A 19,083-nucleotide genomic window follows, 5' to 3' on the forward strand; every position below is an offset into this window, starting at 1 on the left:
GCAAAATTTTTTGACACATCTTATCCAGAATTGCACGCCAACTGTCCAATGACTCGTTTACAAATCCTGTACAACAAAACATTCATTCACACGAACATATTTGCCTAATTGTTGTTTTCATGCCAGGTTTTATATGTTTTTAAGTGGTCATTCTGATGTATCTGACCTAGTGTGCGCTTCCTTAGGCCACTTGGCTGTTGAGGCACACTCAAATAAACACACACACATATATATATATAATCTCCTCTTCATGGATCACTGCCTTGTTGTGGCGGAGGGGCTTGCGAAACTCGATGAAGTCGTGAGCTCTGCTGTGTAGGGCCACCCAAGATAGACAGGTCACGGCAGAGAGTTCTGACAAAATGTGACTCACTGGAGAAGGTAATGGCAACCCACTCCAGTATTTCCTGCCAAGAAAACCCTATGGCCAGTCACAATACCATTAATGATATGGCGCCGGAAGATGAGCCCCCCAGGTTGGAAGGCGTCCCACATGTTACTGGGGATGAACAAAGGGCGATTCCTAGTAGCTCCAGGACGAATGAAGCGGCTGGGCTAAAGCCAAAAGGACGCTCAGTTGTGGATGTGTCGGGAAGCGACCGGAAAGTCCGATGTTGCGAGGAGATGTATCACATAGCAACATGGAATGTAAGATCTATGACGCAAGGTAAACTGGATATCGTCAAGCGAGAAATGGACAGATTGAACATTGATATCTTGGGTATCAGCGAGCTCAAGTGGACCGGAATGAGAGAATTTAACTCCGGCTACCATTTTGTCTTTTATTGTGGGCACGAATCCAAGAGAAGGAATGGGGTCGCTCTCATAGTAAACAGAAGAATGGGCAAAGCAGTGCTAGGGTACAACCCCAAAAACGACCGAATGATTTCACTTCGGATCCAAGGTCACCCTTTCAACATAACAGTTATCCAAGTCTATGCACCGACCAATACTGCTGAAGAAGCTGACGTTGAGAGATTTTATGCGGACCTACAATGCCTTTTAGACCGCACCCCATCATCAGACGTCGTTTTTCTCATAGGAGATTGGAATGCCAAGGTAGGGAGTGAATAAATATCCGGAATTACAGGCAAGTTCGGTCTTGGTGAGCCAAATGAAGCTTGGCAGAGGCTAGAAGAGTTTTGTCAAGAAAACAACCTGACCATAGCGATTACTCATTTTCAACAGCACAAGAGGCGCCTGTACACATGGACTTCACCGGACGGTCTGTACAGGAATCAGATCGATTATATTATTTGCCGGCAGAGATGGAGAAACGCTATACAAGCAGTAAAAACAAGGCCTGGGGCCGATTGTGGCACCGATAATCAGCTTCTTGTTGCCAAGATTAAGCTTCGATTGAGGTAAACGCAGAAAACTAGAAGGCCTTTCAGGTATAATCTGGATCAAGTTCCATTAGAATATGCTGTGGAAGTGAGGAATCGATTTCAAGAATTAGATCTAGAAGACAAAGAGCCCGAAGAGATGTGGTCTGATGTTCGTGATATAATACAAGAAGTTGCTACTAAGGTAGTTCCAAAGCAAAAGAAATGCAAGAAAGCAAACTGGTTATCTGAAGAGGCTTTGCAAATAGCTGAGGAAAGGAAGATGGCAAAAGTTATGGGGGAAAGAGAAAGATACAAGGTTCTCAATGCGGATTTTCAGAAAATAGCAAGGAGAGATAAGAATGCCTTCCTGAACATACAGTGCCAAGCAGTTGAGGACAACAGCCAATTAAGGAACACAAGAGCTCTGTATAAGACAATCAAAGATATCAAAGGAAGCTTCTGTGCTAAGATGGGCGTGATAAAGGACAAACGAGGCAAGGACCTCACTGAAGCCGCAGAGATAAAGAAGAGGTGGCAGGAATACACAGAAGAACTGTACAAGAAGGACTCGAATGTGCAAACCCAACATAAGACGGTTGTGATAACTGATCTTGAGCCGGGCATCCTGAAGAGTGAAGTTGAATGGGCCTTAGCCAGCCTTGCTAAGAACAAAGCTAGCGGAATTGATAGCATTCCAGCTGAGTTGCTTCAAAACCTCAACCATGACGCTGTTAACATTCTGCATACATTATGTCAGAAGATTTGGACAACCCTGCAGTGGCCACAGGATTGGAGGAGGTCAGTTTACATCCCCATTCCAAAGAAAGGCAGTGCCAAGGATTGTTCCAACTACCGCACGATCGCGCTTATTTCGCATGCTAGCAAGGTGATGTTGAAAATCCTTCAAGGTAGGCTGCAGCAGTATGTGGATCGGGAGCTTCCGGACGTGCAAGCTGGGTTTCGCAAGGGCAGAAGAACTAGAGACCAAGTTGCCAACCTTCACTGGATCATGGAAAAAGCAAGAGAGTTCCAGAAACCCATCTACTTCTGCTTTATTGATTATGCGAAAGCGTTTGACTGCGTAGATCACAGCAGATTGTGGCAAGCTCTCCAAGAGATGGGAGTTCCAATTAACCTCATCTGTCTCCCCAGGAACCTGTATGAAGGGCAAGAGGCCACAGTCAGAACTGGGCATGGTCTTACTGATTGGTTTCCGATTGAGAAAGGAGTGAGGCAAGGCTGCATACTGTCGCCCTGCCTATTTAACCTATATGCAGAGTGCATCACGAGGAAGGCCGGTCTGGACGAATCTTCAGCTGGAGTGAAGATTGCTGGAAAACGTATCAACAACCTTAGATATGCGGATGATACCACTTTAATTACAGAAAGTGAATCAGAACTCAAGAGACTTCTGATGCGCGTACAAGAAGAGAGTGAGAAGTTTGGGCTTAAACTGAACATTAAAAAGACAAAGATCATGGCGTCTTGCCCTATCAAGTCCTGGAGCATCAATGGACAAGAAGTGGAAGCTGTGACAGATTTTCTCTTCTTGGGCGCCAAGATTACCTCGGAAGGAGACTGCAGCCATGAAATTAGGAGATGCCTGCTTCTGGGAAAGAGAGCAATTTTTAGCCTTGACCGCCTAGTAAAGAGTAGAGACATTAGTCTGCCAACCAAGATCCGTATAACTCGTGCTATGGTCTTTCCAGTTGTGATGTATGGATGCGAGAGTTGGACTGTGAAAAAGGCTGACCGCCGAAGAATTGACGCGTTTGAATTGTGGTGCTGGCGAAGACTCTTGAGAGTTCCTTGGACTGCCAGAAGATCAAATCAGTCAATATTGTCGACCATAAACCCTGACTGCTCATTGGAGGGTCAAATTCTAAAGTTAAAGCTCAGCTACGTTGGTCATCTGATGAGAAGAGAGGAGTCGCTGGAGAAAGATTTGATGTTGGGAAAGGTTGAGGGTTGCCGGAGAAGGGGTAGGCAGCGAACGCGATGGTTAGATGGCATCCTCGAGGCACTGCAGATGAAGTTATGTGATGTTAGGAATATAGTGAGAGACCGGAAAGCGTGGCGTGACATGGTCAATAGGGTCACGAAGAGTCGGACACGACTGAACGACTGAACTGAACTGATATATAATCTATCTAAAATGAGGCGGCCGCGCCTACCTATTCAACGACTAAATCAGACAAAGCTGTCCACCGAACTGAGTCCAAATCTGGGTTAGCACAGGGCGGGGAAACAGAAGCGTTCATTCCAACGCGCACGGTATAGAGCAGTAGTCGCCGGAATACAACTGACTCCTCGGATCGCAGCAGCGGTCTCATAGGCGCCGCGATCCCCCGAGCACCGTCGGCCCGCAACTGGCAGTGGAGCAGTTAATCGGGTCACCTTCATTTGTCACTGTCGCGATGTGCGTCCTACAGAGCAACCGCGGCTGCATCCCGAAGGATTCGCCAAGCGGCGCACGCCAAGCCACGAGGTCGGTCTGTCGGCGGGAAGACAACGACGCGGCATTACGTGCTGCCTACTCTCCAGCGCGCCTCGGTTCATGTGTCCGTTTGCACGAACGCCACCCTTTCGGCCAAGGAACACTGGAACTGCTCTCGGAGGCAATCCATCAAGGAACGGGAAAAAGGATTGCCCGGTCGTCGCGAAAGAAACAGCGAGGTTGCTGTACGTAAGGCCTTGCGAGATGGGCAACCACCAGCTAGGCTTAGAGAACTGCCTTTAGGAAGGCGCATTTTTCCTGTATAGCAGCACTACCGGGGCGAGAAATGCAACTAGCGTGGGAGAGACCTTGCGCCGGGCGATACAGCATGAGCGATGAGGCGGGGATTACGGTGCCCACAGCGCAAGTGTGGCAGGGTTTGTTTGCCGCTCTTCTATTTCTATGCTTTTTCTATGGTTTCCGCTTTTCGGGTGTTGGAATATTCCACATCGTTTTGAGCACCTGACTTGCCTTTGTCCGCGGTCATTAGCGCTATGAGTTGACAACCTTTTTCAGTTTTTACCCGAAATGGGTACTCTATGGTCCTGTTAAGACGACAGCGTTAAAGAGTCCTTCTAATAAGCCGACATAAGTGATTAAGCAAAATAGCGAAGTGTTCGTACTCATACGAAGATCTGTAAAATGAGAGACGTATACTGGGTCTCTTTAACACTCTCATGCCGTACCATCAAAGGCCGAATTTGGGTGCACCCAAATTTTCTGCCATTTCAGTATCATATTTCATTGCGGTCTTCAAGGCTTTATGGAATGGTTTCTGCGATGTACGATCCCTCCAATATGAAAGGCAGCAACTAAATTACAGAACCGTACAAATATGTCGGATATAAAATTCAACTATTAAAAGCCAAGAGTGAAGAGTTAGAAAACAGCGTGCTTGTAGCCCATAGTTAAAGAGTAAATAAATAATTGCTCTTTTTTTGTTTCGCTTCATATTTGAGTGTCATGTCTGAATACTGACTGATGCGCAGAAGGGAACTGCGCAGTTCATCAGTTTGGGAGTGGGCGTGCTCTCCCTCCATATCAGAGATGTATGTGAAATTGTTCATCACAACATTATTTTGTTTCAGAGGACGTATTGTTGGGTAGATTTTTACGCGGTATCTCTTGTTCTTACATATATATGTAATTACAAGTACTACCGGGTCAGTACTACTAAGCGCATGCACGCTGAACCAACGGTGTCAAGATAGTTGTCACTTGTTTAGGGTATTCGCGCCCTTTGATGATTTAAATAAATTATTCTTAACCTCACTTATTCAACACGCGAGAAAAGCTCTTCCGTTTTCCGTTAACCGTTCATATTTCTTTTTTGCCTGCCTGGATATACACGCTCAACAGCCTCCAATTCTTCTATTGCCCAACCAGGAACAAGGTTTACAAAGCTCATTAAAATATTAAAGGAATGAAGTTAAAAAGAACTGTTCCAGTTAGGGTCCCCATAATTAAGAATGCTGCTTAGGATTTTGATTGCGTGGGAAAAAATGTTGGGAGAAAAACGAAGGATGAAAAGCAATTGATGGGTTCTCAAGTAAAATAAACTAATATACATAGATAACAACTGCTCACAGGTATACATAACGGCACCCAAAGAATGCCATTTTTTTCCCTCTACCCACCTTTTCGCCGCAAAATGGTATCTTCCCCAACACACATTTTCTAGGCCACGACGGTGGTTTAAGAGCTGTACGTTCCTTCCCTCTTCTTTTTTCCCCGACACGGTCACATTAAAAATAACTTCGGCAGAAGCGTAATGAAAATACAGAATATATGAATTTGGATAAGATACGCTACTTTTTTTTGCCGCTCGCCATTTGACGTTCCTTTTGTCGGTTTATTTTGTCAAGATGTCTCATATTTTATGTTATACGTTAGGTACTTGTGTCACCGTCATTTACAAAGTAACTTCTCTGCTCTAGCGGCAGAAAAAGATGGAAGCTTTGCTGTACTTTTCCTCCTTAGAAATTTGCACTGGACTTACCACGAAGTAGCGAATTCTTCTGGCTGTTGCTAAGGTTGATTTTACTAAAGACGCGACGTGGTGCACATGATGTTGGATAAGCATTGAGAGGAGTTTATTATTATTATTATTATTATTATTATTATTATTATTATTATTATTATTATTATTATTATTATTATTATTATTATTATTATTATTATTATTATTATTATTATTATTATTATTATTATTATTATTATTATTATTATTATTATACTAAAGAATTGTTGAAGCAATATGGCTAAGTCTTGAAGCTTCTGCGCTGCTTAAAAAACTATTTGATGCGTCTAAATCGTAATTTTCGACCTTCTTTCTAATCACTTACCTTAGCATAAATAAATTTAAGAATCGCTGATCGACCAATGGGTTCTAAAAAACAAATAAAAGCAGACATATGCTTTCAGGCAACACCGACAAATAGCCTGGAAACACACCACTTGATAAATACATGCTTAATATCGAAAGCTGTGCTGTGTGTGAAAACTGTTTTGTAGGAAAACCGTTTGTGTGACGGGCTAGCTTTTGGCCGGAGTGAGTTATTGGCTTTTGTGTCCCAGGGAAGCGTGTCCTTGAATTCGATATCCAGACTACGAGATCGGCATCATGGGAATCCTCCATCAAATTTAATAACAAAACAGTGCTGGTGAATGCAATTACGGCGCCGCCTAACTGTCCTGCGCTGGTCTCATCGAAGGCGTCTGGTAACATGGGGCACAAGCATTTGTTGGGCGAGTTGATGTTTTTGATGATCCATAACTACAGCGCAAACGACAGGACAGAGATGAAGGAGGGCCAGCGCTGTGTGGTGTCCCTCCTTCATCTCTGTCTTGTCGTTTGCGCTGTAGTTATCGAACATGGGGCACGCATTTTGTAGGCAGCAGGGTATCCAATAAAATGTGCTCTCTTGGCTTTCCCGGCATTTCGAGACTGAGCCGCGCATTTTGAACCTCCTACCTGGTCGAGCTTGAGCAGTTCGTCGGGCGTGGAGGGCAGCTGTCCAAGCGTGAGGCATGGCTTGAGGCCCGCCTCGTCGCCCAGGCAGCGGACGATCGCTTCGCGGTCATAACGGTTGGCACACACGCACGAGGCTGGAATGAGGCCGTGCAGGTTGTAGGTGACCGTGCGAAGCATCACCCTGTGCGGAAAACAGGAACAGAGAAGCGTGGTCGCTAGATTCGTGTCTCTTTCAGCATGAATAAAATATTGAAGCGAAAGACATGCGTAACATACATAACATACGAACAATTCATAAGCAATCAGTCGGTGACTACTATCAGAGTACCAAGCCCAACCGACAGCCTCGATTAGCCTCTGGCTATTGGTCCGAAAAGTGTTTGTACATTTTCCTGAGACCTCTGAATCAAATCAAATCAATCAATCAATCAATCAATCAATCAATCAATCAATCAATCAATCAATCAATCAATCAATCAATCAATCAATCAATCAATCAATCAATCAATGTCTTATGAGATTGCCTGAGTTGAGAATAAAAGAAAATAAATGACTATATAAAGCGTCAGGTTCAGCAAGGTTGACGAGACATTTCTAGCGTGGAGTGAGATACAGCTCGCTTCAAAAATCTAAACCGGTTTCTTTTACGGGTTAACCTCACTGCCTTTCCTCCTCCTCATCTTCCTTCTCCTCCTGCAATAATTCGATCAGTATGAGACTTTTCACGACAGATGAAAGAAACACACGCAGCCCTATACGGACTAACAGTACAGTAAGTAGAAATTAGCTATCATTGCCCTGGGTATTTTTCGCTGCACATTTTTCTTTTTTGTACAGAAAGAATCCTTGTAAGACATCAGGATGTTTAAAAGGAACAATGCGGCCGAAGATAGTGCCAAGCACATGTAACTGGGCGTCATAGAACCTGCTATCCCGTTATAATAACTAGCTTGTCGTGTCTTAATAATTGTACAATACTTTGCTTTTACTCATGAAGTTTTGTCGTCGCGCTGATGGGTGGTGGTGCAATGGTTACGACGCCAGACGACTGTTTCGGAGTACCCGAGTTGGAACCTCACCACCAGCCGCTGCTGCGTTTTGATGGAGGTGAAGTGGAGTGCCTCCTGTGTGCTGTGTGATGTTAGTGTACGTTAAAGAACCCCAAGTGCTGGAAATTTCCGGAGTCCTCCACTACAGCGTCTCTCGTATCCTGAGTCGCTTTCGGACGTTAAACCCTACAATTCAAGTCCTGATATGACGAAAACATCTCGGCGCTTGGTTTACTTTAAGGGCAGACGGCAAGGAGCGCATTCACAAGTATTTCTTGCATTTTTAAGCTGCTTTATAGAAAAGGAAATGAAAGGCAAGGCAGAATATCTGTCACACATATCTGTAGACTCCTAAACAGTGCTGTAAGGGAACGAAGGAAGCTGGGACTGAAAGAAACGACTTCTTGCCGTTCATTTTGATTTTACTGCTATTAAGTTATTGAGTACGTGAGTGATGTGAAGGATGCCTTCCATTCCGACAGTAGAACCTTGCCATAAAATATTCATTCCCACAGTGACGGCGAAACGGCGCCAAATGTGGATGTGAGACTACGGTAGAAAATCGTTCGATTCACCGCACGTCCGTGTATACCACGGCTTGAATGACATCATTCGGGCCAATAATTGGGCTGCACACGATGCCGCTGTCAGCGCGAGACATCGGACGGAAATTATGGCGGACGCCTCCCTGCGCTTATTCGATGTTCTCCCAGAACATCTTTCAGAGTATAAATCGAGGCTTCAGTAGAAACCACAGCAAAAAAAGACGGGAACAGCTGTCAGCAGATTACGCTGATACAAGTGCCAATCTTGTGCAAGAGTCTCTTCGATGCCTGCTGTCGTTGCATGTAGTGCACATTTTCCCGAGTGGAGGGTGAGATGCATTTGCAAGCACAGATTTTGGGACAAGTCCATCATGTATAGAAAGACCGCCAACATTACTTCACTCGTGGCCTGTACGAGCACCACAGAATTTCATGTCCATCACCAGCAAAATATAGACCAACACCGATCTGTGACGTAAGCACGATGTGGTGGCGCTTCTATCGCCAGCGTGGTCCGACTCGGGGTGAAAAATAGGCTTAGCGCCATTAGGAATACATGGAAGCGAAATATTCTAAAGCAGTTTTCTCATTTCACAAGGCACCTGAGATGTCCTTATTCGGTACAGAGCAACCATTAAAGCCCTGGAACAGATCGTGGAAGTGTGAAATCTCATTACCGAGGCGAAGCCTATTACTAAAGCTTGCCCTTTTAAATTTAAACCCCAATGTTCTAGAGTGGATTAAAGAATTCCTTGCTAACCGATCTCAGTTCGTTTCTATTAACAATCACAGCTCAGGCACCCTGCCTGTAACATCCGGCGTTCCGCAGGGATCTGTGCTCGGCCCGCTTTTGTTTTTAATTTACGTTAATGATTTGGCACTACAAGTATCATGTAATATTCGCATTTTCGCCGATGACTGTGTAATTTATCGTACCGTTACTAACATTTGTGATCAAATGGCCCTTCAGAATGACCTTACCTGTGTCCATGAATGGTGCAACAACTGGTTAATGACGCTAAACGCCAAAAAATGCAAACTCGTCTCATTCCAACGTCATCACAACCCCCTTATGTTTTCCTATACAGTTGCTAATTCACCCATAGAAAGCATTCAATCCTTCAAGTACCTCGGTGTAACCCTGTCTAGCGATCTTTCTTGGCGAACACATATCACCACAATCATATCCTCTGCCAACAGATCTCTAGGTTTCCTAAAACGTCATCTTCGTCATGCACCGCAGCACGTTAAACTTCTGGCTTATAAAACACTTATCAGACCTAAACTTGAGTACGCTAGTCCCATCTGGAACCCTCACCAAATGTACCTAACAAATGCACTTGAATCAGTCCAAAACCGCGCCATCCGCTTCGTTTATTCTGCATATTCGTATACCATCAGCGTTTCATCTCTCAAGAATATTTCCGGTCTCGAAAGCCTCGAAGCTCGCCGCAGCATCGCGAGCCTTTGTTTACTCCATAAGTTGTACCACAGCACTCTGAATCAAACACCTTACATTACTCATACAATACAATAGCTACGAAATATGCCTACTTGTTATTGTGCGCGAAAAGAACGATCTTGTTTGGTTGCTTGAAAACTCAACTTTATTAACTGTCTACTATAAACAAGTCGACAAGTTCTTCTGTATTTTAGCGTACGGGTATGTGTACTATGAGTAATAAAAATAAAAAGACACATTTTTTCAAAAGTGTTGAAATTTACAGCTTGTAACTCATAGTTGTACGTATGTATGTGTTCTTCATGGATCAAAAATATTTGGCAGCTCCTTTCTAAGTTTCTATATGCCAACACCGATCTGTGACGTAAGCACGATGCGGTGGCGCTTCTATCGCCAGCGTGGGCCGACTGGGGGTGAAAAATAGGCTTAGCGCCCATAGGAATACATGGAAGTGAAATACTCCAAAGCAGTTTTCTAATTTCACGGGTCATCTGTGATGTCATTATTCGGTACAGAGCAACCATGGACATCCTAGAACAGATCGTGGAAGTGTGAAATCTCATTACCGAGGCGAAGTATTTTTAAAACGCCGCGAAACGTATCGGGGTGCGAGTTGAGAGGGCGACCCATAGAAATACATGTAAACACAACTTACCGCAACGTTTTGCTCGGTGCAGCAGAGTTGAAGCCTTCTCATTTTTTGGTGAACGTCTTGTACGACGCCCCGGCGTCATGATTCACGACACACTACACTCTCTTGCAAGTAATGAAAGTCTGACGACTTGTGGGACCTCTCACAGCACGATAAACTGACCGCGCACAGTTGCAGACGACCATGCATCACCCGCTGTTGCTAGCAGCTGGAGCGGGAGGCGGCCGCGGTGGGTATCGCCAGCTACGCTGTCGTCTGCTGCAATGCGCGAATCTCGTTCGGTCCATATTGTCGTATGACGTTTGATAGCTGCTTTTTGAATGTAATTCTGTCTAGGGCGTATCACTGGAGCGACAGTATTATCAAGCTTATTTACCCTATGCGGCAGCATATCCGACTGTAGGCATAACTGCGCGATTCGTTACACCCAGCTTGCCTTTTGACGGTGTCTGGATTTATAACACAGGTTATTCGGGGAGTTTTAAAAGTAGACTGCCTCCGTAATGACGCACTGTTTATCACACACTTCTTGAAAGCGCTGGTCAACGTTTAATGACCAGCCACCACTTCCGATGCTCTGCGAAATGAGAAAAATGTTCCGGTAAGTTGTGTTTACATGTATTTCTACGGGTCGCCCTCCCAACTCGCCCCCCCCACATGTTTCGCGGTATTTTAAAAATACTTCGCCTCGGTAATGAGATTTTATACTTTCGCTATCTGTTCTAGGGTGTTGATGGTTGCTCTGTGTCGAATAACGACATCGTAGATGCCCCGTGAAAAGAGAAAACTGCTTTGAAATCTATCGGTTCTATGTATTCCTATGGGCGCTAACCCTATTTTTCACTCCCAGTCGGCTGCGACGCCGCGAGCGCCCCCTTTGTTTGTAAACACGGTGTTGGTCTATAGACGAACGATGCTGATAATGCGATGTTGTCTATTCGATGACAGCGGACTGCTTACATAAGCGCGGTAGCAAAAATTTGTTGGTTCCTTAAAAATGATTCGACGGCTTAACGTTGTGAACTGAAGGGTACAATGCGGAGTCATATTGAAAGAACACACAAGCAGTCCTGAACGATGATGAGTAATCATGTTTTTGAGAGAAAAGAAATGCAGAGGCCTAATTTTGTTTTGCTTGCTCATGTCAGACTAAATATTCTTTACTCTGAAAATAAACCCCAGTGGGATTTGACAGGCATGCAACTTCGGTTTATTGTTTTATGCTGTGAAAATGCGCCTGAAATTGACTGCTTAGACCAATACATTAACGACGGTTTTATAAAGGAATACTTGCATGACCGCACAAAACAAATTAAGCCATTTCATAAAAACTTAAGAGTCGCAACTTACATTTAGGATTTGCATTATGGCACAACTAATCATGTGACGTAAACAATGCTAAGTGCCCTCTTAAACACTGTGTTACTCCAAACAGGGATTGCATCAGTTAATAAATAAATTCTTTCAAACACGCCCTTTCGAAAGTGTCGAGTTTATTATAGACTACAACAGGAGATTTTTGCCCTTTCGTGGCGCATAGAGTAATGCCAGAGAACCCTCTGGAATAATTCTATGCGCCACAGAAGGGCGGCGGTTCTTGTGCAAGTGTCTGCAACAAAATTTTCTCAAACGGTCTTTTAAAACTGCTTTATTCTTCACTACTTCCTGCAATGTTTTCTTCTTTTTTATTTCACTTCCAAATTGGCGGGCAAGTGAAGAGCCACATATATTCGGAGGACGCTTAAGCTCCGGCTCAATAGTAGGCGCGAAAGCGTGCGCGCTCATTCTCATTTGTTGTTATCTCTAAACGTACTTTGATCACACCCGCTTCTTTGCCTATTATTAAACGATACTGAAGTCTCAGGTCAGCTTTCTCCGCACACTTACAGCGCTACATTTCCGTTCCTAACATTCGTATCCAGGCACCTCGCCTTCGCTTCAACTGTCCAGCTGCCTACTACCGAGCGTTCTTTTTTTTCTTCTTGTCAACCGTCTTATGAATTCTCCCTGGTCGTCAAGTAGCACCATCACGGCAGGCCACACGCTCGAACTAAGCCCCAGAAATATTAAACGCGTCTATTACCGTGATACGGCGACGACTTTTTGGTACCAGGAGCCTTGTGTACGTTATACGCGTAATACCACTCTTGTATCGAGCATTGCAATGTGGTAGCTGCCGGTTCAAATTAGGCATGAATGCGCGACAGTAATGCGGCGAACTATTTGCAATGTGACTGAATAGAGCCAAAGGAAACTTTTTTTTTGCGATTCCAGTATATCGCCCCGCAGAAATATATCTTCGTGGCCTTAAGATTTCACACATATATCTGCCTCACGCGAAAGAATCTACCAAACATATATACAGGCAAGTTTCCGATGTGTTAAGACGGTCACGGGCTCCCTCGGCTACATTATCCTTTTAAGAATTTTCTCGAGGAAGCTTCATTACAGTAAAAGTACTGAATGACTCTTCACCTAGCATGGCGGTGTCTGTGCTAACGCTCTTTACGAAGCTGCGAATTCGTAGTAGTGATAAAGCATGCTTTCTGGCAGATAAAATTTGTGGACTTGAAAATGAAGGATCTCGAACTGTTTGAAAATGCCACAACAATCACCGATGCGCCGCTATTTTGGTTACTGGGCATCCCGCGTTTTTGAAAATAAGCATCATTTTGTGACCACGACAAACGGCCCTACGCACTATGGAAACGACATCATGAGCAAATAGTATGTACAAGCCGCCCTTATCAGTACCGATGAGCCAGCTTTAAGAGGAAAGCAGTATAACGCGTCTTCAGTGCACATTTATGGGCACCTCTACTTCGATGCAACTGGCTTTTTAGAGGAGGAGAAAGAAGGTTAAAAAAAAAAAAGTCGTAAATTAGAGCGGGGATATTTTAGTTTTCTCAGCAGGCGCTTTTTTATAACGCACCATACAGCCCGCAATGTACGTAAATGAAAGCCCCTTGCTCTTGTAAAGATTTTTTTTTTGTTTAATTTTGGCTCACTTGGGCCAGACGACAAGCGTAGAAGGAAACGATTGTCTATGGCTCTTAAGGTATTCACAGTGTGCATTATTAATGCGCGAATGCATAGCGTGCCATGAGCCAATTCGGCGCACGGGGTTGCGGTTTACTATACATCTGCCTCCAAAAAAGGTAAAACTCTCTTCGAGGCAGAGGTCACCCAAACTAGAACCCCTAATAGCACGAAGCTTGGTGTTCACGGCGCTACGATCGTTTACTTCGGGTGGGGCAAGCAGCACAGAGCGAAATGACGATGCCGACATCGGTTTTCGTAAACCTAAAATGAAACGACCCCTGGCTGGCTTCTCATAAGCCTCTGAAAATAATTTGCCGTTCATTAGCAGAGCATGGACACATGGGCAATATTGCGTACTTTTTTCTGTGTGTTCCATTAACTCTGCAAGGCACATTCAGAATCGTACCATTTCAGATATGTTTTTAGATGCTGTGTTGATGAAGGCGTATACAGCTTGTCACCACATTTTCGAGTGAATGACATTCTCGTTATTAGAGGAATAAGTTTTGTAGGCCAGGGGCTGCAGGATTTCACTACAGAAACGCATCCTTGCAATACTGTCGTAAATAAATTTCTCCTTCTGCCGCATCTTTTGCACGCCGCTTTCAGCACGAAACGAATGCTGTTCTCACGACAAAGTTATTTGGTTTAATCGTCTACATATTAAACCATGCTGTCAATCAAACGGGTTTTCTGCGCGGGCCAAAAGCTTTTGTCCTGAAAAATGAGCTCATGACGCTGAAACTGTCCGAATCCCGTGTCTTTTGCATTCTCATCTTTCTTCGTACCTTGCTAGGAACTGTGGCGCCAGTTCACTGCATTTATTATTCACTTCCCCATAGGCTTTGGTGCGATGTAAATTCACAAGTTACAAAAAACAGTGAACAGATAAATTACAGTCAGCGCTGTTCACACTTTGGCGCCTCTATTAAAATATTACGCTCGACAAGGAGTAAACATCCCTTCAAGCTATCTTAAGTCTTCGAGAGCACGTGCGGTCCACTACAAGCATGCCAGAATGGGAAGACATTCTTCTTTTATTACGTGAACAATCTCGCGAAAAACAGCGGATAGAGCGTTACTACTACAAAAGCGGGTCGCAACGAAGATACACGCATCGACACAGCCGCCCCATTAGAACACGTGGCCCGTAGCAGGGAAAAGAGCTTTGATGTTTGTTGATTTGTGTAAAGATGCTCGGATAATCTTGCCCAAAGGTAGGGATTACGGAGTTTCGGTCTAACTTTCGATAGCCCGGAGAAATTAGGTTAACAGCGTGAAACGCCGCGTCCTTCGCGGAACTGGGTCTCCCAGAGCTCCAAATCAGATTTTCATAAGAGGATCAGTCTTGTGTAAGAAAACTTAATTTCGAGCTGCATAATTAATGAAGATCTCGTGTGCCTTAAAGCAACTAGACGCTTAGTCAGCTGAGGCGGCTGAGAGCTGAGAGAGATACTTTCGTTGAACTAATTTACCAAAGGACATCCTAAATGCTTTAGCAGGGGCGCATTCCATGCTGAGCTGTCGTGGAGAGCTGGTCCCAGGTGACATCAGACGCGAATTCGTTACTTCGCTACACAGTGACTGCTGTTCTTCTTTCACGCGATAGCGTATTGGACTCGTTGCGCTGAAAAGCCGTCACCGTACCCTGTTTGAGAGAGACGTGTCGGGGAAATTATGGAGGCATGTCATGGTGTGCACCTGGTAATACTATCGTGCGTAAGGTTGACTTATCAATTGTGTTTGGTTCATTGGGTGATTTGATTCGGATTTTTCATAGGAAATTTGTGACGGGATGGTTTACTGGGCGGCTGGAGATGGTTGACTGGTAATTAGAGATTAATTACCAGTCAACCATCTGGTGACTTGGTGAATTGTGATTAGTCTGTAGAGATTGTCAGTGATAATTGGTGATCGAAGTTGGGTGATTAATGACTAATAGCGATTGATGACTGTAGTTTAGATAATGGCGACTGTAGACTGGGCGACTGGTGATTGGTGACTGAAGATTAGGGATTTGCGAGTTGTTACGGATGATTTGTTGGTTGAATCATACGATGCGCGTGATGTAACGAATAATGCGTTGCGAGTTAACAGAAGCGGATATGAACGCTATCATGTCAACTCTTCAGGTGAAGCTTAAGCGTCCTCCTAATTGTTTATGCTTTATTTTTGAAAAATAAAAACGATAAACGGCTGATGCCAAAAGAAGAGTTGCGCATGACAGGCAAAAGGAAATTATGTAGAACTTTTTCAGAACAACTTGCCCTAACTATGTGGCACACCACAGAAGGACTTAAGAACATGACGAGCCTTCTCTTCCTTGCTTTCCTTGCTTCTCTTCCTTTCCTTGTTCTTCTCTTGCCTGTCTGTTCTTAGCCCATTTCCTGTGACTTCTGCAGATGATCGCCCACTAGCCCAAGAACAACTCTTAATTAAAAAATAAAAGTTGCACAATAGGTGAAGGATAAGCTGACAGAAATACAGCGTAACCTAACTCCTTCGATTTGTCTCAAAACAAGAAGCGCCGTGTGATCGGCAGGGTTCTGGCAATAAAACACTACAGTGGAATCGGCCCCAAAGGTTTTCGCCTAATTGCTTTTATGGGGTCTCATGCACCTCAGGATTTTGTTTCGAGGCATAAGCTTAGTAACAAATGAAAGCCGCGGGCATGTTAGTTGAGCAACTTCCTCTTCTACACAAGCCAGCAGAAAAGCGGAAGAAATGACATGCTAGGTAGGAAATCACGTAAATAACTATAGGACACATAACGATGCAGCTCAAAATAGAATGCATGCAAAGCAGTAGGTGATAAAAAATTCGTAGTGGTCTAAGATGCGTTCCCTGATATAGATGTTCACACTGACTCGAACTGGTGCCACTGATGTCCGAACACAATGAAATAACATCATATAATGTTTTTTGAATCTCAAATCAGGAATTCATAAGTAAAGACTACCTTCTGTCGGTTCTTTACTGCCTTATCGCTGCCAGCGCCAACAAACGATACCAGAAAAGATAACGGGAGCGGTTTGTAGTGCAAAGGCGACACCACGCAATGCAAAGTTTTTTGTGACACTTATTTTTCAGATTTGGAAGGTGATTTTTTTTTCAGTAATGCGCATCGGTGAAGGTGATACGGCGCCAAATTCTGAAATTACAAGTCTCACCGAGGTGGATGTGGTTCAGGCGATATTTAGCGTCTTCAGCTTTCCAATTCTGCTCATTCACTGCCGGTTACGTCATTGTCACTCAACATGAACTAAACTTACAAAATGTTTTCCCTTCACCAAAATTACTGAGTGAAAGCAGTATGCGTGCCGCAAAGGCTTTCATAAGTGAACATAAAACAAGTCGACTTTGAACTATCTTAACAGCAATAAATTGTATTCGCTCGCATCCATCGAAGTTCACACAAATCTAACATTTCATGTCTACCGGCATTTGATAGTATTATTGATATCGATATTTTCTTTATGGGGTCAGTATCCAGGTATGATACCTTAAAAAAAAAAACAATCTCAAAGCTTCGATCAAATATCGAAGATAGTCTCTGCAAATTATTGGAACGATGTCTGTGGAGGATAACAGCAAAAGTACAAATAAAAGCTCTTTCACGCTCCCCTTCCAAAAGCCATATACATCATTCTCTACATACCCCGCCGCGGCGGTGTAGTGGTTATGAAGCGCGACCACTGCGCTCAGGTATGCTGGATCGAATCCCAGCCGCGGCGGCCGCCTTTTGATGAAATCTAAAAGTAAGGCACTCGTATGCTATGCGAAGACGGAATCCGTTGGTCCGTCTCTCTGAGGAGTAAGACCACGTAGACCCCTAATTTTGTCAGGCGCATGCATCGTACTTCTCCGTCGCACCTTTCGTTTACGCACAAGCATATAACTACACAAAAATAATCACGAGGGACTTTAGCGACTAAAGTAGTAAAAGCCAAAATCCTGACTGCCGCATTCTGCTACGCAACTGGCACTAGTTAGTAATTAAATAAATAGTTAGTCAATAATTATATTTGATCATTGATTGGCATATGGCCATATAAGGCATGCATTCGCACATATTGTGGCGGTGCTCTGTGATTGGTCAAGAGTTCTATGACGTCATTCCGTCTCGGCCAATTAGAGCCACCGCAAAAGCGGGACACGCTTTGCCCACGACAGCGTGAGCAATTAAAGGTTTTCGCCTTAATAATTATAATAGTTTTTGTTTCCTAGTCCATGTGCGCTTAGAGTGCTACGTGCACTGTGCCGGTCATTCACTCGAATGCAAAGGATAGAAGGCATTTGAATTGACGGGGACGGACAAATCTGTTTTGATGCGTCGCGTGCTGGCGTTGCGACTGGCTGGCGATATGTTCCTCTGCGAAGAATACAAGCTGACAAATACGTGAGGCTGTCGCCATTGTGTCTTGTATTTCTGCGAGATCAATTATTTACAAATGCGTTGGTGAACTAATTATGCTCACTCGATGTGAATGTAACACAAAATTGAACCAAAAAAAAAAAATGACTGTGAAGCCATCTGAGGCACGTTTATATTTGTTTGCTATAGAAAACGATGCGTACATCGGCGGGATGATTAGGTTTGGATTTGAATATTCCCAATACGCGATTCAAAACAGTGGAATAAATAATAAAAATGGGTCTGTCATCACCGTGCAGAATCAAAACGTGACGTGCCCTATTTCTAGGATCCGTACATGACGTCATCGTAGTTAACTGTGAAAACGACCGGTCGTGGCGACTGATGCATTTCATTTTGTGTCATTTTTATCGTACAGGAGCTCGGTTTGTAATGAAATTAGGCTTCGTGTTATTCAGACGAAGTAATACATCAACGCGGACTGAGTTCACAGTTTCCTCACTGTAGATTTAAGTGAGACTAGACGTCGTCTGGGCGAAAGTGCGAAATTGAAGAGCTACATCACACACTGCTTTGGCGATCGAATCGTCGCGTCGCACCCATGGTGCTTCAGGTTTTGATTAAATGAGCCTCTCTTGCCCACAACGCACAGCAGATACCATAAAATACATGGGCCCTGATGCAGAAGCTATCACCCGGCGAGCCTCAATTTGCAGCTAACACATTTTGCTATCCCCAGGGTTCATAAATTTCATTTATATGACTCAGAATTGGCGCCCCGTCTCACCAGAGAAGCGATATACCCCGAGGGCAGGTCATCCTTCTTAATCAAACTAAGGTTCACCGTCCACCCATCTGAGATGCCTGAGGCTGTGCGACAGGGCGGTCGATTTTTCAGCACCCGTGCAGCGCATGCTAATGTATGGCGCAGGCTGCGTCCCCTTCTTTTACCTGACTTTCATTTTAGTTCTGTTTTGTAGTGCTGTAAACGCAGTCTCAGCTGAAAAAAAAAAAAAAAAAAAACTGAAAGCTTATGTCACGCTTCTTCTCGCTTTCCAAGAATAGCAATCTCTGCACCCATCTCGCCCGTGCAGTAGAGTGATTTCTTTATATTTTTCTGGCATTTCTTTGCACCCGTGTATGCATGTAGCCAGGACTA

The 19,083-nt window shown here is 44.2% G+C and overlaps 1 protein-coding gene across 2 annotated transcripts in view; it reads right to left on the reverse strand.

The window, feature by feature from the left end:
* Positions 1-19,083, reverse strand: part of rsh (Rap GTPase activating protein radish) — a 204,137-nt gene that overhangs the window by 121,329 nt on the left and 63,725 nt on the right. For both annotated transcript variants that reach the window (XM_084605637.1, XM_084605636.1), the window contains exon 4: positions 6,800-6,980. In XM_084605637.1, the coding sequence (XP_084461763.1) occupies positions 6,800-6,980 (181 nt within the window). The remainder of the gene's footprint in view (positions 1-6,799; positions 6,981-19,083) is intronic.

The sequence above is a fragment of the Amblyomma maculatum genome, chromosome 6, assembly GCF_055883805.1.
Source record: "Amblyomma maculatum isolate TAMU_Amacu chromosome 6, ASM5588380v1, whole genome shotgun sequence".
NCBI classification, from domain to species: domain Eukaryota; kingdom Metazoa; phylum Arthropoda; class Arachnida; order Ixodida; family Ixodidae; genus Amblyomma; species Amblyomma maculatum.